Genomic DNA, 25,783 nt, shown 5'->3' on the forward strand with positions numbered 1-25,783 from the left:
AGAAGAACACCAACAGATATTTAATATTGATAATTCAAGAAATATCACTACCCTTTTTTAGTGATTAAATGTAGCAATTAATTGTATGAGCTGGAACTAGACATAGGGGGACATGAAGGAATAATCTATATTTTATAATAAAATCTTTTGTTTTATATTTGCCATGAAAATATATTATCTTGAAAAAATAGGTACTTTTCTGTGTTAAAATAAATCTTAGATGAAAAGACTAAGTATTCTTTAAGACACATCTAATATGATAGATTTGTGTGGTTTTGTAAATCTCAAGTAAAAGGTTTTGATGTTTAAATATATTTGTTTCAATATTTTTTCCATCAAAATCTTCAATTTTACCTTTAAGAAATTTCTATTGAAAAATCTAAATAATCTTAAACACGTTTATTTGTAAAGTGTGCGGAATGCACTTTTACATGTGTATAAGTGAGTCCTTATTAGTCATATAAAAATGTTGTCGATGGATTGTCTGAGACACACAACATTCTGATCGCATTCATCCAAATACCTTGGCTACTTGTTATCGATAATCTCTTGAAAGGACTTCATATGCTGCTTGGCCCACTTAATAATGCTATAAAACTCCATTACATTTATAAGCTTTCCACTGTTGTTACCCCCAATTTTAGGCTTACATATTAAAGCTTAACAGAAACACAAAGTGAGAATTATAAAACAGTGTGATTACTAAGGAAGCTTTATAAGACTTCTTTACATCTACGATGTCAAGCACCGATTTCTTAAATTCATTTCTTTTTAAATCTACAAAATAACCTTCTAAGGAATAGTTAGAAGTAGTTTACATTCCTCTCTTCAGGAAGCTCTTTGCAGGATGTCATTGTAACCACAAAGGGACTAAAGCTCACATTTTTATCACTGTATAACTCTCTGTAAGTTAAGCCATGTTTGAAAAGAGACACCCTGAGGAAAAAAAAAAATAAGTGGGGAAACATTTTGATTCCCTTTCTGAAAGACAGTGGTGTTGTATTCAAAAGGTTACTCACTGGCTTCACGGGGAAATGAATTGTTTGCATCATGTAAAGAGGCTGGTATTTCAAATGACTATTTTTGAGGACCAGGTTTGCAGAAGTACAACTGGACTAGAACCAGAACAAGGGAACTGATGAACACCCTGAAGGCTGCTTTGTTTGAGATAAAGGGCAACAACAGCAGAGAAAGAAATGTGGACCATTGAGTTTCCCAATTTCTAATCTCAGCTTCAATTTCTTGAAACGTAAGTATTCTGGACATTACAAACAACCTGTTCCTAAGCAAGAATTCTTTTCTAACAGACTGGTAACAGTAGTTTATAAAGGTAAAATAATTTTGGTTTGTGGAAACGCCAAACCTGGATAACAGACATTTTAGAGGAGACTTACATCAGACTCCCTGTATAAAGTATAATGAGTTCAGTTATACAGTTCAGTATCATTTAAGTTAGCATTAAAACCAGGAATAGGCTGGCTGGCTGAGGTGTCTCATGGCTATAATCCTAGAGCTTCAGAGGTTAAGTCAGGAGAATCTCTTGAGCCCAGGAATTAGAGACAAGCCTGGGCAACCTTGCGAGGCCACGTCTCTACAAATAATTGAAAAAAATCAATCAGATTCAGTGGCATGCACTTGTAATTTCAGCTACCCACAAGGCTAAGGTAGAAGGATCACTTGAGCCCAGGAACTCGAGACTGCAGTGAGCTATGAATGCATCACTGCACTCCAACCTGGGCGAAAGAGTGAGATCCTGTTTCAAGAAAACAAAACAACAACAACAACAACAACAACAGATCAGTAACAGATCTTTCAGGTTCCACAATATAAGACATATGCATAATAAGACACGTGGTTTTCTTTAAAGTTATTTTAGGACCCATTAAATAATAAGTAATACTATGGCATATGTGAAGAGCAGCAGCTAGATCTGTAACAAGCAAAGAAGGTGACTGAATGAAACAGTATCAAAAGTATCAAAAAGAATAAAAGAGTGATAGATAAGGATGGAACAGTAGTAGAAAACCAGAAGAGTAACAAAGTTGGTAATCTTGGGAAAGCTTGTTTTTGAGCCTGTAATTTTAAACATTTTTCCAAACTCCTTTTCAGTTTGACTTCTGAATCCATAAGTCTGAAATAGAATTCTATTTGCTTGAAGTTCATACACAAGATGAAACCATGTGTACAACTAGGATAAATATAGAAATAATCGTATCTAGTAAAGCTACATAACAAGATGGAATAAAAGATGAAAAATAGCTAAAAGTTTGTTGTATATATCCTCACCAACTCACTGTCAAAAGCTGAAACTTAATGTAATCTGACATTGCACCAAAATTGAGTTTTTATTTACAGCAAGCAAATATCATTTTCTGAGAGATTTGATTCTATACTCTAAATATATCAGGTCTTATCTAAACTTTATTGATCAATAAGTTATATTGGGAAGTACACTGCTACTCTCTCTTAATGTCAACCATGAATTTGAAAAATATTATATTCATATTTAATCCCTTTTCATGGGAAAAATGATTCCAAAAGACTCATTTCCACCACTGGTACTCAAGAAATCTGCCTTCTAAAATGAAACACATTAGCGTTTTTTCTGTACTAAAAACTCATATACAGTGCATTTACACAGGAACTTTTCACTGTGTGATCCTGAATTAATAGATCCATGAGGTTAGAGTTACTCTGAAACAATTCAATGATAAAGTACTCTATGAAACATTTTTCACAAACATTCAAAGAAGAATATTGTTTCATGGCAATTGTAAATTAAGGAGAAATGTTAAGGTGGAGAGAGAAGCAGATGTATACATTTTTAAACTTAGAGAATGCATAAAACAATGAATAGCTAAGGCTCAAAGCAATGGAATTTTTGTTAAATTCATTTAACAAATGTTTCTTGGCCTGTCATATGTAAGACGTTGTACCGAGCATGTTGAGAATACAAACACTAATCAAACTTAACCCTTGACTACAAGAGATAGGAAGATGTGATGGTTGATTTATATGTCAGCATGGCTAGCCTATGGTGCCCAGTTGTTTGGTCAAACACTCATCTATATTTTGCTGTGAAGATGCTTGTAAGGTGATTAGCATTTGTAATTAGTTGACTTTAAGTAAATAGATTACCCTCCATAATGTTTATGGGCCTCCTCTAATCAGCTGAAGGAATTAAGAGCAAAGACTAAGGTTTTTTCAAAAAGAAGGAATTCTACCTTAAGACTTCAACATAGAAATCCTGCTTGAGTTTCCAGCCTGCTCTATGAATTTAAGATTCAAGACTACGACTTCAACTCCTGTGTAAGTTTCCAGACTGATGGCCTCACCAGTAGATTTTGGACTTAAGACTGCAACATCAACTCTTACTTGAATTTCCTGCTGTCTGGCAAACCCTACCCATTTTGGACTTGACATATCCCACTTGCAGTTGTGTGAGCCAAATACTTAAAATAAAACTCTCTATATAGGAGATAGATAGAGAAAAAGATAGAGATAGAGATAGATCAAAAGAAAGAAATAGAGGGAAACGTAGCGATAGAGGTAGTGGTAGCAGTAGAGGTACAGACAGATAGAGATAGAAATGGAGAGCTTATTGATTCCGTTTTTCTGGATAAATATTTTCTGATTGCATAATATTCAACAAATTTCTCATGAAATTACTTTGTAATTAGAAATATATTCTTAAGAGAATGTAGCACCAAATAGCTTCCACCCCTGAATTGCCATCTATTTTGTTTTTAAATGTAGAAAATATTACCTTCATGTAAAAATTATTTAGTTCAACACTTATTCTCAAAGCATAACATGATCAATGCACTTCTCATTCTATTGCTGTATACTTGTATGTACATGACAGTATTTGTGTATATATATTCCAATTATTTAAGCTTATTTTACATTAAGGAATGAAAAATGACAGAGTAATATAAAATGAGTTTAATTTACTCTAGCCTTTTTTCATATATGTGGCATATAATAATTACATAAGAAATATCTTTCTTTTATGTCATGAATGTTTCTCCATATGTTCTGTATTTAAAAATCATAAGCAGAAATTAGTTATAACAATTCCCTTTTTAAATATTATTCTTGGTTCTTTACAAAATGTTGGTCGCCTTAAATTTTGAGCTGTATTTTAATTTCAACATCCAATGCAGTAAAAATGTCATAAATGTTTTCAAAACCAAAATACTATTTGATAGTTTTCTCCTTTCTTAAAAATGCAAACATGCTTTTCTTTTTAATCCTTTCATTACTCTTCCCTAAGAGTACAGAAACCTTTATAAACTTTTTAATGTAGTATAGGAATGCAAACTTTCTATCCTTGCATGTATTTTTATGTTGAAGTATATGTTTCTAGAATAACTTCATATTCTATAACATTTATCTCACATGCAATATGACTGTAGATTTCCAGGGGCTGTGATTTAAAAATCTGATATAGCAGATTAGTTATTAGTAACTAGTTATCTCTGCTTTGTCACTGTTGGTGTATGTTTGTGGATAAGGGTTCATTGTTTGAAGAAAATAAGTTAAAGTTGTCATCACTGATATTTGGTTTCTATTTCCTCTTTAATATTTAATTTCTTATCAGAAAATCATACACAGTTTGTAGATATAATTTTTCTCTATTAATATATTATGTATATTTATTTCTCTATGTATGCATACATAAACATATATGTATACATATAGAGCTGTATACATCACATTGCTTTGTCCTACATCTCTGTCTCTATGTATGTATATATACATACACATATATATGTATACCTAGATAAATATACATATTTAATTGGATACATAGAGAAATAATATGTGTATACATAGAGAAATAAATATACACAATTCTACATTGTTTTTCTTTAGTTGTTTTAGGAGGACATCTGAGTATTATAAAGCTTTAAAGAGAGAGAAATGCAGGTAAATAATGCTCATATCCTTGTTGCCCTGACATGTTGCAAAACTGTCACATCAAATTTTCGCTTGTTTTTTAACTTGAGATTCCAAGTGATTAAATTAACTCACCCAGAGCTGTCAAGAAATGTTCTGGGAAAGCATGCTCTTTAAGACTTGAGTCACATAGTAATGAAGCATTTACTGATACCCTGAAATAGCACACATGTGGTGCAGGAAGAACATTCTTTGTCTCTAAATTTGCAAATCAAATTCCTGAAGTGATAGTTTTGTGATGAACAGTATGGATTTCACAGCCTATCTTATTAGTATTAGTAATTGAAGTTTCAAATTCTGTGATATAGCCAAGAAATGTGTGTCATTAGCTGCAAAACTGCTAGTCCTGTAAAAATCAGAGAGAAACTCTCTTACAAAATTATTTTGCTCTTATTTAAATAATAATATTTATATTGAACACCACACTACCTATATCTGCATATTCGTCCATATTTCTTATTCAGAATATTTTTGTAAAAATATGAGTGTGGCCTAAATTATTTCTTTTATCAGCAATAATTTGTTTTTATTCATGTGCTTCTGTATTACACACATATATGCACATAAACACAAGTTATTCAAAGACTCACTTAATGATGATAATGTAAGATTATAAAAGAATATAGGGCGGGGTGAAGTGGCTCTTGCCTCTAATCCCAGAACTTTGGGAGGCCGAGGAGGGTGGATCACGAGGTCAGGAGTTCGAGATCAGCCTGGCCAATATGGTGAAACCACGTCTCTACGAAAAATACAGAAATTAGCCGGGCTTGGAGGCACATGCCTGTAGTCCCAGCTACTTGGGAGGCTGAGGCAGGAGAACTGCTTGAACCCAGGAGGCGGAGGTTGCAGTGAGCCGAGATTGCGCCATTGCACTCCAGTCTGGGTGACAGAGCAAGACTCTGTCTTAAAATAAAATAAAATAAAATAAAATAAAATAAAATTCCATGTGCAATTTAAGATTTTTTGCATGTATAACTAAGTTATAACTTAACCAAAATGGTAAGAATTTTACTTAATAATTTAGCCTATGGCTGAAATATTTTTAAATAAAAGGACATTATATTTCTTTGTCCTACGTAATATCCAGGAGGAAACTGACCTATATTATCTCCTCTCATAATGTTTTTCCTTCTTTTCATTCTAGGGCATAGATTTAAGGTATAAATTATTGTCTCCATGTATTAGTATATGACAGCAACACTGCCTACTGGTAGGCTGAAATCAAGATTTGAAAAAAATGTGATATTTTCCCTTATTTATCTGAATTGTCCATTCCAATGAGACCTCATGAAGAATGAGATGAAGAATAAAAACGGTTTTACATTTATAAAGCACCTAATATACACCAGCTTCCCACCAGATTATTTACAGGATATTTTATTTTCTTTTCTTAAATATTACCTACAAATACAGGAGGTATTCTAAATTGGAGAGCAGACAAAGCTATTGCAGGTCGTGTTCATCTCTGGTATTTCGCTTTTCTTACCTTCATTTTAATTACAAGCAAATTCTTAGGAATACATAATATATTATTTTCCTCCTCAGATATAAAACCTAAAAAGAATAACACCGAATATCATGGGTTTCATAATTTTCTTCCAACACGAGTCTCATATATGTATAGGTTTTGTTATATTTCCAAAATGTAATTCTACTTAACAAAATTTCTGCATGAAACGTCAAAGGAACTTTTTAGATACTTGCCTGAAATCCAAGGAGCTTTTCACTAGGCTTAATGTGCCTCTGAAATTCACATTCTATGGGTTGTATCACTTTGATTCCATCTTCATAAAAAACATAGAACATATTCCCAATTCCCAGACCTTAGGAATAAAAACACATTTAAATGTTCACAATATAATTATCATAAACCTTTACAACCAAAATTCAGTGCCTCTCATATCTTTAGCAGGAGACCAATTTTCGAAGTTGTGTAATGTTAATAAAGCGAACCATATGGGACCCTTACTGTATACTCACACCACTTTGTGATATTATGCAGACATTACACTTCATTCTTCCTGAGCTGCAATTTAGTGGTTTCTTTAATATAATTAAATAAATGTTTCATAGTTTAAAACAATTATAAATAGGGATATAAACTCTTGATACATAGATTATGTTGGATACCTTCCCCACTTAATGTACATGTTGATTAAGGAGTAAAAGTACTTTCTGAAGAATCAAATTTATTTTCCTACTTTTATTAGAGTTCACTAGGAAAAATTTAATTTCTTTGCAGGAGTTTGGTTTATATAAAGATTTTTAGGAAGAAAAAGACCAAATGCCCTAGATTTTGTAGAATATAAATTTTCTTAAACTAATTTTTGTCAAAATAATTCTAAATAGAGGTCTTACATATTAGTTTTAATATTGGCAATTTGGGAGGTCTATTTCTATACCTTAAAACAAATTAAGGTCTTTGAAAAATCTTAATTTAATGTTCAAATTATACTTTTCTTTTTCACACCACAGATCTGGATGTGTGGTATCTCAGAAATTCATCTCCCCCACTTTCTAAATCCATGTGTAAATGGGTGCAGGAGGCTAGTTTGAAACCTGTGTAGGTTAACCAAAGCCTGAGCTTTGGAACTTCCACATACTCATGAGCACCTGTTCTCTTTGTTTCCTCTGCTTCTCCCCTGTTCCAGTGTGGCCAGCCCTGAGCTCTTGTAATCCTTCCTTTTCTGGTCCTCGCCTATATAGCTCTTTTGACCTGTTGTATTGGTTTACACAGTCAAATTTATTCAATATAATATAATTATATTATATTATATTATATTATTATATTATATTATATTACATTATATATCTTACATAATTCAGTGACAACATTCTCTCTTTAAAAGATAGCAATAATATTGAAATCTTGATTGGAAAATCAAACCATTGTTGCTTACAATGTTTACATTCTAAAAACATCTGTAAAGAGAAAGATGATTTATTTAAATAAAAAATAATTTTCTAAGCATTATTATTTTTTTTTCAATTGTGATCTCCTGCAAGGTTTAGCCTGGGCTTTCCATCTATTGAGAATCACAAAAACAGTTTGTTGGTTTGCAAAAAATACGTGTTTATTGAACTTAAGTCATATTTAATCTTACATCTTATACGTTTCTAGGGAATAAAAAGTCAACAATTTTTCCCATATAACTATGTATCCATATATTCCTAAGATTTAGATGAAAATGCACACAAACTAAACTATTACTTCATTCATGTTTATATATAGTGTGCATACAATTTTTCTTTTAGCACATGAAATTATTTATAATAATACATATCTACTTTAAATGACTCCAGGTTGTTTGATACATCTTATTATTTTATAAATAATTCTCAGTACTTCTATTTTAATAGATGTAATCTTTAATAGTTAATTATCCATTATAATTCCAGAGAGCAATATATAAAGATGGAATATTCCTGAACAGTAGCAGAAGTGGCAAGAACTAAACTCAAGTCACGTTTTTTATGAAATAAAATTTAGTAGTTGTCAGCTATTATTTATAATCATAGTTGTGTTTAAAGGAATATAAGTATTACATGCACAAAAGAGAAAGCCGAAACAAAGCACGTATTTATGCAAAAGCTTTTTGATTTGTATCAGCAAAGCCTCCATGTAAACATTAACATATCAATAACTATCAATTTAACATTATTGGTTTCTGAATACTGTTGTTGAAACTTATGAACATAACAAAGCCGTATGTGGTGTCTGATTTTCATTTGTGTCTGTTACATACTATGTTTGATTTTTATTACTAAGCTCTTAACATTTCTCAGTGAATATGAGTACCCTTCTTTAACTTCGCCAAAATACTGTTCGACGATTATGAATTTGAATGTGTTTGGGCCTGACAACTACTTTAAGTCCAGATTGTTGGTCATGTTTCTTGAAATATTTCCTTCCCTTACCACTATGCATACTATTCTACACAGAAAAGAGTCAGTGAGATTCCACTATGATTTGTTGCACTGGTGGAAGTTGTGAGCTATATTTTCCACTAAATACCACTTAATCCATCCAAATCACTCTTTCAGGTTCTAGAGCCTATTTTCTTGCTTTTTCTTTCTTTTTTTTTTTTTGAGAAGGAGTCTCGCTCTGTTGCCCAGGCTGGAGGGCAGTGGCATGATCTCGGCTCACTGCAAGCTCTGTCCCCCGGGTTCGTGCCATTCTCCTGCCTCAGCCTCCCGAGTAGCTGGGACTACAGGCGCCTGCCACCACGCCCGACCAATTTTTTGTATTTTTGGTAGATACTGGGTTTCACTGCATTAGCCAGGATGGTCTCGATCTCCTGACCTCGTGATCCGCCTGCCTCGGCCTCCCAAAGTGCTGGGATTACAGGCCTGAGCCACCGCGCCTGGCCTTTTCTTGCTTTTTAAAATATGAATTACACATGGACATTTTTACAAAGCATAAACTACTTTCCAGGTTGCATGTTACTGAAGAAATACAGATATTATTAGTCAAGATTTAGTTTTTTTGACTCTTTTCAATGAGACTATAACTTCTTAGTGCTTATGAAACAGTAATGCCAACAAATTACTAAATACAACTAGATTAAGTAAAATAGCAATTATAAAATAAATGCCTATATATTGGTAACTCAGCTTATGAAATAAAACTTGTCCACTACCTTTAATGCTGTCTGTGAGTCCCCCTCATTCATAAGACTAGATATTTTGCCATTTACATTTTTGCAAGGCATTATTTTCTTCCTCAAAAGTTTTAATTAGAATTTTTGCAGCAGAATTTATGATCTGAACATATGACCTGATGTGTTTCTCTTTCAATTTGCTGCTTTGATATTGTGCACATATAAATTTATTAAGATTATCCTCAGCAAAGAGGAATATAAACGACCTGATGAGGGAGATGTTGGAAACTGAAGACACAAGGCACATTTTCATTTGGGATATTCATTAGCTTTATGTGTAAAAAGAAAATAACATATTTGTATAGATTTTTACTAACTACTAAATTTATATATATTATATTTTTTGACAAGTGTAGAGATAAGAAAATATGACAAAGAGGGATGATAAATTTGATTCTCCGCATTCAGACAGATCAGAGGCAAATAATAGCTATAGCACTTACTCTTTCACTGTGAGAATGTTAGACAGTGTGATAATTTCCCCATATTGAATTTAAAGATAATAATTATACTACGTCATGCAGCTGTTGTAAGATTTCAATTAGGTAGAGAATGTAAAATATTTAGCAGAGTAACTTGCACACAGCAAGATTTCAAAGAAATGGTAACTTATTTATTTATTTATTTTTTTGCAGATTTCTATTCCTTATAACACTACTGAAAAAAGCAAATGGTGACATGGTGTATAACCAGAATTTGATAACTATTCTCATTTCTCCTCAAACCCATGGTGTGGAATATAGTGTTAAATTTTAATTTTCTATGATATAAAATATTAAGTTCTGTTTTCCCAGAATCCTTGAGCCAGCTAAAAGATCAACTTTATTTTCTAGTAAAGCATTTCTTAAATTTGGCATATATGCATGTGTGATACACATGTGTGTGCATAGATATAATTATGTATGATTTCAACCAATGCCATTTATAATGCAAACAAATATTCTATTACATTATAACATTTGCCCTGCTAATTAGTGTGTGAAGTTAATAATGAAGATTTCCATTCAGTGTTTTTCAGTACACCTTTGGAAGTTAAGGAGATTGTATACTTACTCAAAAGGACTGGTTTTAGATAATATCACTCTGGCCAATATACATAGTGGTCAGATGGTAACCACTTCCTGGATTAACAGGGCCTAAAAAAGAGCTTGACACACTCACTGCCAAAAAGCTTTCTAGCAAGAATGAAAGGATAAGCAAGTCTTGTTCTAGTTGAACGTAATATAAAGACTTTATTGAGGTGCAGTGGTATGATTTTGGGCCAAGCCCAAACTGTTTTCCTAATACTACTAAGATGTCATTCACATTTTTTCTTTTATTATTATTATTTTTAATGTAGGGTTTAGTTTTCAACAGGCTGCATGATGTAGAATGTTATGTGAGATATACAACAATTCAATGCAGAAGCAGATGTAAGAATCCAGCATCTTCTATTAAGCCTGAAAGTTAAAGGATTTGCAAAATGTAAATAATGTTTTACCTTTTATCTGTTTGAAAACATAGCTTTAAAAAGATAATATGCTATTTATGGCTCCATGTAATGGGTTTATTAGGGCTATTTTAACAAGTTAATAAATGCATATTTTAAAAATTTCGATTTCCATTTCAAATACTAAATATTAATAGATAGAGATACCCCTCTCCCCCGCCAAACACAAAGTTCTTTAAGTTCTCAATATTTAAGTTTGTAAAGGGGTCCTGAGTCTCAAAAAGTTTGAGTAGTGGTGATCATTACTTCTCTCTTCATGAATGCATTGTGGTGAAGTATATTACAAACATTATTGACTTCAGTGAAAGATTCTACACTACTCTAGACACGGTAAAGATCAGGAACATGTGCAGATTGTTGTTTTGTTTTTTTTTTTCCTTTTTCAAGCTCTGGTGAAGGCAGGCACAAGCGCTTAGTCTTTTTTTGGGTTGATTGTTAATCTAACAGAGTAGTGACTCTAGAAGTTATCCGTAATTTGTTCCTTGAGAGCTTTCTTTCTGCTTTTTCTTTCTATACACAGAAAAGACATAAGCAAGAATTACTCCTGCAGTCTTACAGGACAGAAATACTTCCCAGAGGATTTTCTAATCAATATTGTACCCTTAAATACATGAAATGGACTGAGAAAAAAATGGGTATAATGCACATTCTTATCTCAATCCTTTGGGAATGGGAACCACTCAAGAACAGTAGTGTATTGTGAAATATAGTTATACTACTTATTATATACAGTGGATATATACTATGTAATTTACACTAGCAATACAATTTGATTAATTTCTGATTATTGGATGCATGTTTATGTGCATCATAAAAAAGGTTTTGTGATGTTTTTCTTCCTCTGACTTAATTGTCATTAGTTTTGCATTCATATTATAGTCCATGAGAAGTAATAAGTGTATGATGTAGTGATTTGGTAGCCAATCAAAGGTGTTTCAATAAATGATGGTGTTATACAAAATCCTTCATTTGTTAATATTATCCTTTTTACTTTCAAGTGACCCTAAAGGTATGCATATTTTTGAAATATAGAAGAAATCTCCCATCTTTAGATAAAGAATAATATAGGCAAGAATAGATTGTCTGAATTGCATTTCTCACTGAATAACTCAGCACGGATAGATTTTTGGTTCATGAATGTTCTCATTCACTATATCCCGACTTTGGAGATAAAACTGTCTTTGTACACAGAGCAAAATCATACCATTGCACCTCAATAAAGTCTTTATATTACGTTCAACTAGAACAAGACTTGCTTGTCCTTTCATTCTTGCTAGAAAGTTTTTTGGGAGTGAGTGTGTCAAGCTCTTTTTTGGGCCCTGTTAATCCAGGAAATAGGTACCATCTGACCACTATGTATATTGGCCAGAGTGATATTATCTAAAACCAGTCGTTTTGAGTAAGTATACAATCTCCTTAACTTCCAAAGGTGTACTGAAAAACACCTAATGGAAATCTTCATTATTAACTTCACACACTAATTAGCAGGGCAAATGTTATAATGTAGTAGAATATTTGTTTGCATTATAAATGGCATTGGTTGAAATGATACATAATTATATCTATGCACACACATGTGTATCACACATGCATATATATAATTTAAGCCAATGTCATTATATACTTGTATGTACATGTGCACATATATAGATATCACTACAAATGGGTATCTCTTGCAAGATCACATTTTTTATTAAAAAATTGTAAAATGATTTAAAAAGCTTAGATTGACATAAGTTTTTAGCAGACCTGTTAGTGAACTGGCCAGTAGAAATAACAACAGATTGATCGTGATTTAATTTAATTGCATCATGTACTAGCCATTAGAAAGCATAGTCTTCCCCTCCCGCCAATGCTATGACTAAATCTCATGTATTCAGAAGACTTATTCTGTGAAAAGTCTTTTTCCTTTTATTTATTTTATATTATTACTTTTATGGGCCCTGTTATTTCTGAGACAGGATATTGCTCTGTCACTCGGTTTGGACAGTGGTGTGGGTGGCATAGAGGGCAGTGGAGTGATCACTGCAGCCTTGCGCTCCAGAGCTCAGGCGATCCTCCCACCTCAGTCTTCTGAGTAGCTGGGATTACAGGCATGAGCCATCATGCCTGGTCAATGTTTTTTTTAAAATTTTTTGTAGAGACAGGTTTTTACTATGTTTCCTAGGCTGTTCTCAAACTCCTGGCCTCAAGCAATCCTCCCTCTTCGGACCCCCAAATTGCTAGGATTAAAGGTATCAGCCACCACATCCTGACCTTTTTCATTTTAAATATTATTTCAGTATTATTTTAAGGTAGTAATTAATCTAATTTTTTTTTGTTTCCATAGGTTTTTTGGGAGCAGGTGGTATTTGGTTACGAGTAAGTTCTTTCGTGGCGATTTGTAAGATTTTCGTGAACCCATCTCCCGAGCAGTATACAGTAAACCCAGTTTGTAGTCTTTTATTCTTTTCTGTAAAAAAATAGTTATAACCAGAGGTTTTTGAACCACACTTAGTAGCTGTATATTCTTCTGTATTTCCCAACCTCCCTGGCAGTGTACATTCTTTGTGGATAATGAAATTTTAAATAATTTTAGGGTGAAGAAGCTAAGCTGGGCTGTTTTTAAATCTGTTTTCCCCCAACTGGATAACATTGGAAACCTTCTATTACAGATAATGAAATCATGAAGTGTAATGTAATATTAACTTTGTTGTATAATTTCACTACATTTCTATTTGTATTTTTTTTGGTTTGGTGTTAGTTAGCCCAACTAAATAGTGATTTATTTTAAATGTTTCTATAACATATTTTTGTGTGAATAGATACATAAATATTTAGAAAGAATAAAAAAGGCAATTTTCCTGAATATGAAACTTTTTTTCTGCTTTTAAATTATTCAAATATCATATGAAGCTGGTGTTTCCCAAAGTATGTTATGTTCTACTCAATATTGATCCTGGAGATATTCATCAAAATAATTCATGTGCTAACAAATTTTAAAAATCCCATGTTATATACCGACTCATCCTAAATCTCTCCTTGGAGATTGAAACTAGCATATGTAAAATTTATATAAATCCTTCAGTGAATCAAACAATTTAAATTAGTACAATTCATTGCCTATATAATCCAAAACATATATTATAAACTTTGACCTCATAACATAATCTAATTGCCTACAAAATAAACATTAGAAAATACTTTATTAAATTATATTTAATTATAAATATCATAAATATACTGAAAATGAAAACCAATCATACTGAATATTTTAATGTGTATGTAAAAATATATTAATGCATGTATATTTAAATGTATTATATCTATTATTTAATATATAGCAAAACTACTTTTCAGTAAGAATGGTTCAGTCTTGAACCTTCTAGATTAAAAGTTTCTTTAGAGCAGATATTAGATCTTATTCATCTATGAATTTCCAATGTTTTCAATGTGTTTTAATAGGCTCTTTAAAATATTTGCCAACAAATAAGTGAAATTTTCCTCTATTAATACTGTCATTTTATACTCCTGTAAAATATAAAGATGAGTAGAAAAGCTGAAAGTGGAGCCTAGAGAAGTAGAGGACATTGCATTCCAAGTTTATGTATTGATGAGATTGGTAAGATAATACATATTAAATTCAGTTAAATTTATTTAGGTTATAAACTCTTCACTAGATTCTGATGCTCATGTTTTAAAAATAATTTTATAATTATTAATATAAAAATAACATAGGTTTAACATTTATAGATGAGTTAAATGGCATTATGAGAGAAATTATCATTTCAACTCTTTCCATTATTGGCCTTAAATGACCTACATTCTAAGGTTTTATAATTGGTTCTCTCTGAGATGGATTTTTCTTGGCTATGGTAAAGAGGTAAATATATAAATATAAAACACTGCTAGAATGAAAATAAAAGTGTACCTCAGAAATATGTAGCTCATATTTGTTTTATTCTAAATTATAAAAATGGAGAGACAATTTCCTTAGAAAGTTTAGTTACCTATAATTTTAATTATTTGTATGAAATACTTATACCCAATGATGGGGTTCAGTGATTCCTCAAGCCAGTCTATTTTCTCTGGTCACCATTATTACTATTAGTACATGCAATCATTTTTATTGCAATGCCTTGCCAATAATTGTGGCATTATGAAAATAACTTACAGATGTCTAAGAATCAAAATCAAATGTGCTGTCTTTAATCTATTTTTTAAATGTTTCCTATAACAAGAAACAATAAGTACTCTTGTGATAACTGTATGTAGAAAAAAAGACTCTAATAATTTACCCAAAGACACACACCTGTTTTATGTGACTTAAAGTACCTGTAAAATGTACCATATATCTATTTTTGTCAAGCACATTTTATGTGTCAAATGAAATCGTGATGCATAAGAACATTATTCTTGATGGAGAATAATTACTGAGGGTATAAATTTCCAAAAACTAACAGAATACATTTTTAAATACAAAATAATCTGGTTTTATATAATGAATTTCATGATGATTTTAATTAATCTGAAAGCTTCTATTCTATACTTTTGAGGGTAGCCTGGAGTGTTGTTATTATTATGTATTTAAAAATTACTACAAACTAATAATGTTCATGGTGGTTACCAAAGTTAATATATAAGAAAGAGTTGTTCCACATACTTTAAGTTGATTTACATAGCACAGATTTGTGAGGTGAGTGCCAACTCTATTTCAAATATTGTATTGGAAGCATCTGGCTTAGCAAGGTAAAATAACTCATCCAAATTTTCCCAGCAATTAACCATCGGAGCCAGATCTGTAGTACTTGGTTCAGACTCGTTAAGTGTTATCCCTTCCATTACAATGATAAAATAAAATCAATTTTTTCAAATGCTCAGAGAAATCTTGCCCAGAGAGAAGACAATATAACGAAATGTTGTTTAATAGACATTATCACACTTGTAATCCCATTACTTTGGGAGGCTGAGGCAGGCAGATCACCTGAGGTCAGGAGTTCGTGACCAGCCTGGCCAACATGGCGAAACCCTGTCTCTACTAAAAATACAAAAATTAGCCAGGCGTGGTGGCCCACTCCTGTAACCGCAGCTAATTGGGAGGCTAAGGCAGGAGAATTGCTTGAACCGGGGAGGCAGAGGTTGCAGTGCGCCGAGATCGCGCCTTTGAACTCCAGCCTCGACAACAAAAGTGAAACTCCATCTCAAATAAACAAATATATAAATAAGTAAGTCCTGATATGTCAAGGCTACTTTCATTAATGAGTCAATTATGTACATTTAAAGGTGAAATATTTGAAATGGAATAAAAATAGAGGGTATAGTTATACCAGAACTTCTTTAATAAACCCAGGTTTTAATGGAGCTCATACAAAAGGTTTAAGGAGCAACGGGATCTAAGAGAGAGAGAGAGAAAAAAAAAATAAGTGGACTGCTTCATCCTTGAGCGCAGAACTGAGATGGCTAAATTCCAGAATTACTTGAGACTTTGAGACTGGCTTTCACAGGGTACAGTGACTTGGGTTCCTATAGGAAGCTATAATCAGGGAAGAGAAATTTTGTCTAAGGTGGGTTGTGAAGACAATTTTTGGCCATTGCTCACCAGGAGTGTAATGATGGCTTTTAGACATTCTTATCTTAAGAATTTCATTTAATCACAATTGATGGACTATTTCAGTACCTGGGCAAACTCATTCTTCCCAGCCTTTGTGACTAAATGAGGAAAACCAGTAACAATTGCAATAATATATGAAAATGGATACTGTTTATTGAGTGCTGTTAATAACTAAAGAACTGAAAACAACCCTACTGAGTATTAACAACTACTATACTCCTTTTTGAGATAAGATCGTGCAGGGTAACTTGCCCTATTGTTTGTTTGTAAACTTGAAGACTACATTTGAATCCAGGCCATTCAAGTATGTAACTCAGATTTTAATATAATTTATTATATCCCCTTGATAAGGCACAGTTTTTATAAATATTCTTACTCTGCATTAATCAGAGTTCATTATGTAAATTATGTTGAACTGAGATTGCTTTTATTTCTTTGATGTAATTTTATACTCTTAAAGTATTTCAATATATCACAATGACATTTTCTGGCTATGTATCAATATTTAATCAAGCTGATGCGAAGTGATAAATATGTGTAATGGTAGCAGGCTTACACAAAAATATTGAAATATCATCAATTAAAATATTGAATCAAAATGAAAAAGAAGGTAATTAATAATACAAAAGATAATCAACAAATCTAATAATAATCAAGCAAAATTGTCACAACATAAAAATAATTCAACTTAGTACCTTCTTCTCTCCATAATATGTTAGCTACTGCAGCATGTTGAAAGAAAAAGAAGAAAAAGAAAAGTGAGTAAAGAGAGCTTTTGCTATATGGTAATATAAATATTATTAAAGATGTCAAATATCTGTGATTGAATGTGTATATAAACGTAGTGAAGTCAATTCAGTGAGCTACTTTAAATTAAGAAAACAATAGCATGTTGGAATTAGCTAATAATGCTTTGTACATTTTTTGATATAGCCAATTCTTATTTGGAATAAAGATTTTGTTATTAAACAAAGAACATTTTAGTCTGCAGTGAAAAGAATAGGAAGTTTAAGTTACTTTAATTGAAATGTATTTTTAGAGCAAGCATTAGTAGTTAAAACTATTAGGTTGACAGTTTAAGTTACTAATAGAAAAAGTTATATTCTTAAATTTTGCAATAATCATAATATATAATATTTTTACATAATATGAAATATTCCTGAACAAGAAGAGTGCTTGTAAATCCAAGATCTTGAACAACAAATTGGCCTATTTTTAAGGAGTATGTGTTTTTACTGTTTTAAAACAGACAGAAAATAGATCTAAGTATACTTTGCTTCTTTTAGTACATACTGAATTGTTCTTGAACCACAGGTTTTAAAAATATTATATAGCGAGTTAATCAGTAAAGAGCTAATATATTAAGATAGAAATTAAGAAAAAAATCCAGTTGAAACTAGTTCTGAAGGAAATGCCTGCCTCTTTAATAATTCAAAGTTACAATAACACTATATGTTCTTAAAGCAAAATCATAAAAGTGTAACTAATAGAAAATCTCACACACAGCAGTTACTTCCAGCATTTTGACCATATTAAAACTTAATGACTTTTTTTTTTCAACTGAACCCACATGTGTATGTTTTAGAGCCAAGAATGAAGTCTAGCACTTCTCACGTACGGCTTAAGGCCCAAGTCATGCAGTTTTCAGCATCTGCTATATTTCTTTAAAAAATTAATTATTAATAGTAAAAATTTGCAATTTTTAGTTTTTTAATTCCTTAATGACATTTATTCAAACATAAATACATGATACATGCATTCCTGTAGCACATTTTGTGCTGCTGTTCTTATGCCTGCAGTGCACTTTGAACAAATACAAAAAAAGTATAACTTTCAATTATGAGATGAATAAGTTCTGAACATGTAATGTACAATGTGGGTGGTGATGGATGTGTTAATGATTGTGATAATCATTACATAATATATACATCATCTTTTCATCTTAAACATATTCAATATTTGTCAACTAAATATGTTATAAAATGATAAAAAGACAAATCTTATTCTCAAGGAGAGGTTATAGACATAGGAGGAAAGAGAACCTTGAAAACAAATTAAACACAAACATGTAATAAATGAGAGGAAGAAGCAAATTTCAAATTCAGCAAATGTGGACAAGACAGAATGATCGTCTATGAGAAGAGGTTAGGTACTGGAGGGACAGCTTCATTGAGACGGTGCTGAACAAGAAATGTAATATTACCAAAACTTAGAAGAGTGCTATGTGGTGTAGGGGGCTAGAGAGGTTATTCCACACATGAGGAAAAAAGAAAATATGTTCAAGGTATACCAACTGGAAGCATCAGAACATACTGAAAGAATGTGTCAAGTAATTTGGTATATTCGGCGGGTAAGACTGGTTTAAAAAAATAAAGCTGGAGAACTTATTCATGATAAAATCAAGTAAGTCTGCACACACAATGCAAAAGAAGTGGATATTTTGTAGTTTTAAGAAAGGTTGAACTATGATTAGACTTATAATTCTTTCTCTGGCCTATAAAAAAATCACAAAGCATCTGTTTCCTTATATCTCCACCCACTCACTTGGTGAGTACCAATTGAGTACCTAGCATGTGTTAGATGTATTCAGCACTCACATACACAGGTTAGAACAGGCAATCTCTGTGCCCATAGAGCCTACATTCTAATTGGGGAGACAAAAAGTAATCAAATGATGACAGAAAAAAATTCAAAGTTATGAATTTAGTGTGTTATAGAAGAGAAAAACATAGTAATGTGAATGCATTTGTTGGGTGGATTAGACATTGTTAAACAGGGAGAACTTCTCTGACTATGATCAAGGTGAAGTCTGAGAAATGAGTAAGAATAAATGAAGTGAAGGGTATGATTCAATTTCCAGATAGAAAAAAAGCACGTGACAAATTCTAGTGGCATATCAAAACACCATTATTTTAAAGGAGTAAGGACATTAGAACTAAGGACAGAGACATTTTTAAGATTGGCAGTCATTTAGGAATAAATACCAAAAAATACAGACTTTGTAATACTAATATCAGATAAGATAAAATTCAAGACACTACATACTGAATTTAAAATTATATAAGATAAAACATAGTATTAAAATAGGAGACAGAAACTATTAAGGTTGGATGTAAAATAAATAAATCCACAATCTCGGTCTGTTTCTTTAACATCTCACTCTCAATATTTGAAAAATGAAGAAAAATAAAGACAAAGTTTTAACAATATAATTATCAAGATTGAATTACTGTGTTTATAATGATTGTTTTACTACACAAACAGAAAGCATTTTCCAATTTTATTGACAGGTCTTCAAGGGTGGCCACAAAGTAAACTACAAAACAAAAAGCCTCGCTCTACTCTGTAAGTCTGTTCCAATAAGCAGAGATTGTTTCTGCATTTTCAGACAAGTAAACATGCAAATATACAAATCTTCACACCCCAAAATTCACCAATAAATTGAATATTTTTATAAACCAAATATAACCACAATTTATATAAAACGTATCAAAAAAATTAACCATGTGGGCTCAAAGAGTTTTAGACAAAAGATAATGCACGGACTGAACTGAAGCACTACTGAACCAAACAAGACAGAAAGAGAGGGAGAGGAGAGAGAGAGAGAGAGGAAGAGGAGGAGGAGGAGAAAGAGGACCTTTTGATGGGTGGAGGGGAGTAGGGAGAGGATCAGGAAAAATAACTAATGGGTACTTGGCTTAATACCAGGGTGATTCCTCAAAGACCTAAAAAAAAAGAAATACCATTTGACACAGCAATCCCATTACTGGGTATATACCCAAATGTATATAAATGTATATAAATCATTCCATTATAAAGACACATGCACACATATATTCACTGCAGCACTATTCACAATAGCAAAGATAAGGAATCAACCTAAATGCCCATCAATGGTAGATTGGGTAAAGAAAATGTGGAATATATACACCATGGAATATTATGCAGCCATAAAAAAGAATGGGATCATGTCCTTTGCAGGAACTTGAAAGGAGCTAGAGGCTATTATCCTCAGCAAACTAATGCAGGAACAGAAAAAGAAACACCATATGTTCTCACTTATAAGTGGGAGCTAAATGGTGAGAACACATGGAAACATAAGAGAATACACTGAGGCCTGTTGGAGTGTGGTGGATAGGAGGAGAGAGAATATCAAGAAAAATAAGTAATGGGCACTAGGTTAGTACTTGCATAATGAAGTAATCTGTACCCTCATGACACACATTTACCTGTGTAACAAATCTCAACATGTACCCCGAACTTAAAATTTTAACAAAAAGAAATTAATTTAATACATGATATTAGTTTGTCAATTAAGGACCGTCAATATAATTTAACCAAACAAAAATGCAATCAGATAAAATACATAGCATATTACTAGGTATAATATAAATTATCTTAGTAAACTAATAAACTAGGAATAGAGGGTTATTTAAATTAATAAAAAACTAACATATACCAGAATAATAAGTGACCATCAACGGATGATTAGATAAATAAAGTATTACACACACACACACACACACATACACAGACACACACACCATGGAATACTACTCAGCCATAAAAAGAAATGAAATCTTGTCTTTTGCAGTAACATGGACGGAACCATAGGCCAGTATCCTAAATGAAATAACCCAGAAACAGAAATTTAAATATTGAATGTTCTCACTTACAAGTGAGAGCTAGAAAATGGGTACACATGGACATAAAAAAGAAATAATAGACATTAGTGGGAGGGTTGGAAGTGGGTGAGGAATGAAAAATGACATATTGGGTTCAATGTTTACTATTCAGGTGATGGTTACACTACAAGCCTAGACTTCACCACTAGGCAATAGATCCATGTAACAAAACTGCACTTGTACTCCCTAAATCTATAAAAGTGAATTCTTTAAATAGATAAATTAATAAATGGAGAATCAAAATATTGAATTGTGATTGCTATTTAAAATTAATTTTTGATAGGTTATCAATTCATTAATCTAAGAAACAAATATAAATTGTATAAATAGTATAAATAGAAGACAATCAAAATTTGAAGGTAAAATCAGTCACAAAAGATTAAAGTAAAAGTACAAATTAAGTTATAAGATCAATTATTTAGCAAGCTACAAGATAAATATCCAATTTCTATATTTTTCTTCTGTAAGAATAAGATGCAAAATAAAATTTTGTTTGCAATAGCTTCAAAGCATAATATATTGATGGTTTACTAGAATATAGAAAAGTGTAGCAAATTAAATGTAACTGCCACTAAAAATAAACTAGATGGGAATATAAACTATTCCTAGATGAAGGTAATGAATACTATGTAGATAAAATGTATTGCACAATTACTTAACTTAAAAATTACATATATTGTTATCTGTTTAAAACATATTCGATTTTATATACAAAGTTAGAATGTATATTAAATTAAAAAAACCCTCAAATTTAATTGCCCTTGTATAATAATACGTTCTCTTTTTGTTTGTTTCTTTGTTTGTTTGGGGGTTGTTTTGTTTGTCTGTTGCCCAGGCTGGAGTGGAATGGTGAGATCTCAGCTCACTGCAACCTCCATGTACTGGGTTCAAGAGAGTCTCCTGCCTCAGCCTCCCGAGGAGCTGGGATTACAGGCTCCCACCACCACACCCAGCTATTTTTTTGTTGTTGTTATATTTTTAGTAGAGACGGGGTTTCATCATGTTGCTCAGGCTGGTCTCGAACTCCTGACCTCAGGTGATCCACCCACCTTGGCCTCCCAGAGTGCTGGGATTACAAGCATATAATACATTTTTTCATGTCTTTTCACTATTTTTCTGATTTTCATATAAATGCTTACATAATGGAAATGTGTCTGATAAAATATATAAATATATAATATATAAATATAATTTTGCATTCCTTTTATTCATTTGTTATAACATGCCTAATCCAGTCTTTATACATGGTTTCAAATACAATTTCATCATATGAATTTCTGCCCTTTAAAAATATTATGATTTACTTCTTTACTAATTCTAACCTAGTACCAATATCAGAGGCTAGCATAAGTAATATAAGCTCAAAAAATATCATTGACCTTTATCAGTCATACAGGTGTGTGTATGTGTGTGTGTGTGTGTGTGTGTGTGATTATTGTGATGACCATCCCGCAAAGTAGTTATTTCCAGTAGTGTATGTTCCTGCAAGAGGTATGACAGCCTTTAAAACATTTGATATATGCCAGGTTGATTTCCAAAAGATTGTTGCCAGCACCACCAGCAATCCGTGAAATTATTCATTTCAAACACTTCAGGTGAACTATTATTGTATGCATGTGTGTGTGTGCATGACCGTGTGAACAAGCTTACTAAATGTGAATATATATATAATATATATAAATTAAAAACATAATGTATTATATATTATATTCTCATATATATATATTAGTTTGGTTACCAGTGATATTGAATATATTTGGAAATATTTGGAGAAAACTTTTACCTTCTGCTTATGTCCTCAGCTCGTTATTTCTATTAGGGTATTGCCATATATATATTTTACATTTTTAACAGCTGCTTATATATTGGAATGGCTTTGTCTCACCACATTAATTTATCCTTCAGGCAATATAAACAGCTATATATAATAAATTCAGGCTTAAATATGCCACTACGGAGATATATACATGTGCGTGAATTTATTATATGTAAATAAATATATATATTTTTTACATATTTTTATCAATGTCCTTAGTATGTGTGTGTATATATACACACACTAAGTATACATGTATAGTGAATTTATATGTAATTTATTATATATTTACATATATACAAATATATTTACATATAATATATTATACATATTTTTCATATAATAAATTATATATTTTATATAATAAATTATATATATACACACTAAGTATATATGTATAGCGAATTTATTATGTTTTTACATATATATGTATATATACACACACACATACACAGACACACACACACACACAATTTTTTTTCCTCAATGTCCTTAGTACACCACATAGGGGCTTCCATGATATGTCCCTGTCATCCTCAACTCATATTCCAACCATCAAGACTTTTTGAATCTCTTTATTTTAAGGGATATCCTTCCCAGAAATCTCCACCTAGCTTTCTCTCCAGTAAGACCCACGCTCTGTCGCCCAGGCTGGAGTGCAGTGGTGTGATCTCTGCTCAATGCAACCTCCACCTTCCAAGTTCAAGCGATTCTTGTGCCTCAGCCTCCTGAGTAGCTGGGATTACAGGTGTGCGCCACCACACCTGGCTAATTTTTATATTTTTCGTAGAGATAGGGTTTCACTGTGTTGGCCAGACTGGTCTCGAACTCTTGATCTCAGGTAATCTGCCTGCCTCGGCTTCCCAAAATGTTGGTATTACAGGCATGAGCCACCGTGCCTGGCCAACCCAGCTTAGTTTTTAAACTATAGTTAGTCTGTCTGGAGCCAAGACTTTGGACTAAATAACTTTTCCTTTCACACGTGGAGCCCTGTGAAACAACTAATGTACTCAATATACAATACAAATTATCTGCTTTGATATCTTTTATTCATAATTGAACAATAAAACCCTCAAAGTTATAAACCACTTAATTTAATATGTATTCACTACATAACTGAAATGTAAAGTTTTTTTCGAAGATAATATACACCTTATAATGAAAATGTGCTCAGTGGAATAGATGCCTGACAGGAGTGACTGAAACCTTTATTAGTGCTTTTTAGTAAATTGCCTTATTTCCTATGTTAGGATCTTACACTTATTTTCAGTGTGATAGATCTCATATTAAATATGCTACCTCTATAAAGAAACGTATGTGGAGAGTTGAATCATGTTATATAAGCAACAGCAATAAGGTAGTTACCTACATAACATCATTCTGTACTATTGCAGAGCTACTTTTCTTGGCTATTCATGTGTAAATTGCCTGAATTTTATATTGAATAATTTTTTTTGCTCGTCCTTCTCCTTGTCTGAAAGTTTCAGGTTTTCACCATTGCAAATCATTTTTTCATAAAGTGAATTTATATAATGATGACATTTAAATTAGAAGTCTTATTGACTGCTTTCTTTTTGGATTTAAGAAACTGACTTAACTTCAGCAGGTAAATAAAAAAGGGCAACCTTAAAATAAAAAATGTGGATAAAGTGTAATCTGTAAAAACGTATGGTTAGTTCTATGGTAGTTGAAATTTCTTTGAATATACATATGGAGAATGAACTAAGACATTTAACCTATGCTATTTTTAGGCTAGAAACAACATTTGATATGTCAAGTACATTGCTGGCCATATGCCAAATTTAAAGCCACTTTTAAATGAACCTGTCATTCTTTGGAAATTAATTGAAGATTGTTTCCTCCTGTGACCACACAGGGTTTTAACCTAATGTCTAACATAAGCTGATTAGGCTGCAGTGCCCAGCTTACATTAGGGCATGTAATACAGAAATTAGCCAGAAAACTGTGACCTTAATTTTGAAAAAGTGATGAGATGGGATAATCAGATTCTTTTGGGAGGTAACTGGAATCAAAAAATGACACTTGAAAAGCAGAGATCAGAGAGAACAGGAGCTTTAAGAATGCATAGCAAAAGGCACGATAGGGTGGTATAGTCAGGACTATGGTAACTTGTGACTTAAGAAGGTATGACATGGAAGAAGAGTCCATGCGACCCAGGAGACAGGCAAGAAAAGTCAGAAGTTGTCTAACTATGTAATGCAGATTTCTGGGTTCTGAATGTGGATGCATCTCTGACTGCTTCACACTGCCAATTTAAAGTTCACCTTAGTTTTCAAATAATCTATTACTTAATCAAACAATATAAGTCTACTCCTGACAATCAAATTAGTCTCATTGAATTCACGACAAGGTAAGAATTGTTGCTAAGTCAAAAGATTAAAGCCACCGCAAAAATAAAAAAAAAATAAAAAAAACATCCATCTTTCCTTCAAACCAAGTAAACAAAGTATGCAGTGGTTATGTCATAGTGTGTAACAAATTGTCTCAAACTTAGTGGCTTAAAACAATAAACATTTATGGTCTTTGCGAATGTAGCTTGGCTGGGAGGGTTCTTGCTCA

General features: G+C 32.1%; 1 protein-coding gene across 5 annotated transcripts in view; it reads right to left on the minus strand.

Moving 5' to 3' along the window:
• The window catches only part of FSTL5 (follistatin like 5), a 786,207-nt gene that overhangs the window by 109,224 nt on the left and 651,200 nt on the right, over nucleotides 1-25,783 (minus strand). For 2 of the 5 annotated variants that reach the window (XM_032148716.2, XM_032148712.2), the window contains exons 11-12: nucleotides 17,398-17,424; nucleotides 6,667-6,785 (exon numbers count right to left, since the gene is read on the minus strand). In XM_032148716.2, the coding sequence (XP_032004607.1) occupies nucleotides 6,667-6,785; nucleotides 17,398-17,424 (146 nt within the window). The remainder of the gene's footprint in view (nucleotides 1-6,666; nucleotides 6,786-17,397; nucleotides 17,425-25,783) is intronic. The other 3 variants (XM_032148724.2, XM_032148719.2, XM_058436857.1) reach the window with 2 other exon arrangements.

This window comes from Hylobates moloch, unplaced genomic scaffold (assembly GCF_009828535.3).
Source record: "Hylobates moloch isolate HMO894 unplaced genomic scaffold, HMol_V3 SCAFFOLD_3, whole genome shotgun sequence".
Taxonomy (NCBI): domain Eukaryota; kingdom Metazoa; phylum Chordata; class Mammalia; order Primates; family Hylobatidae; genus Hylobates; species Hylobates moloch.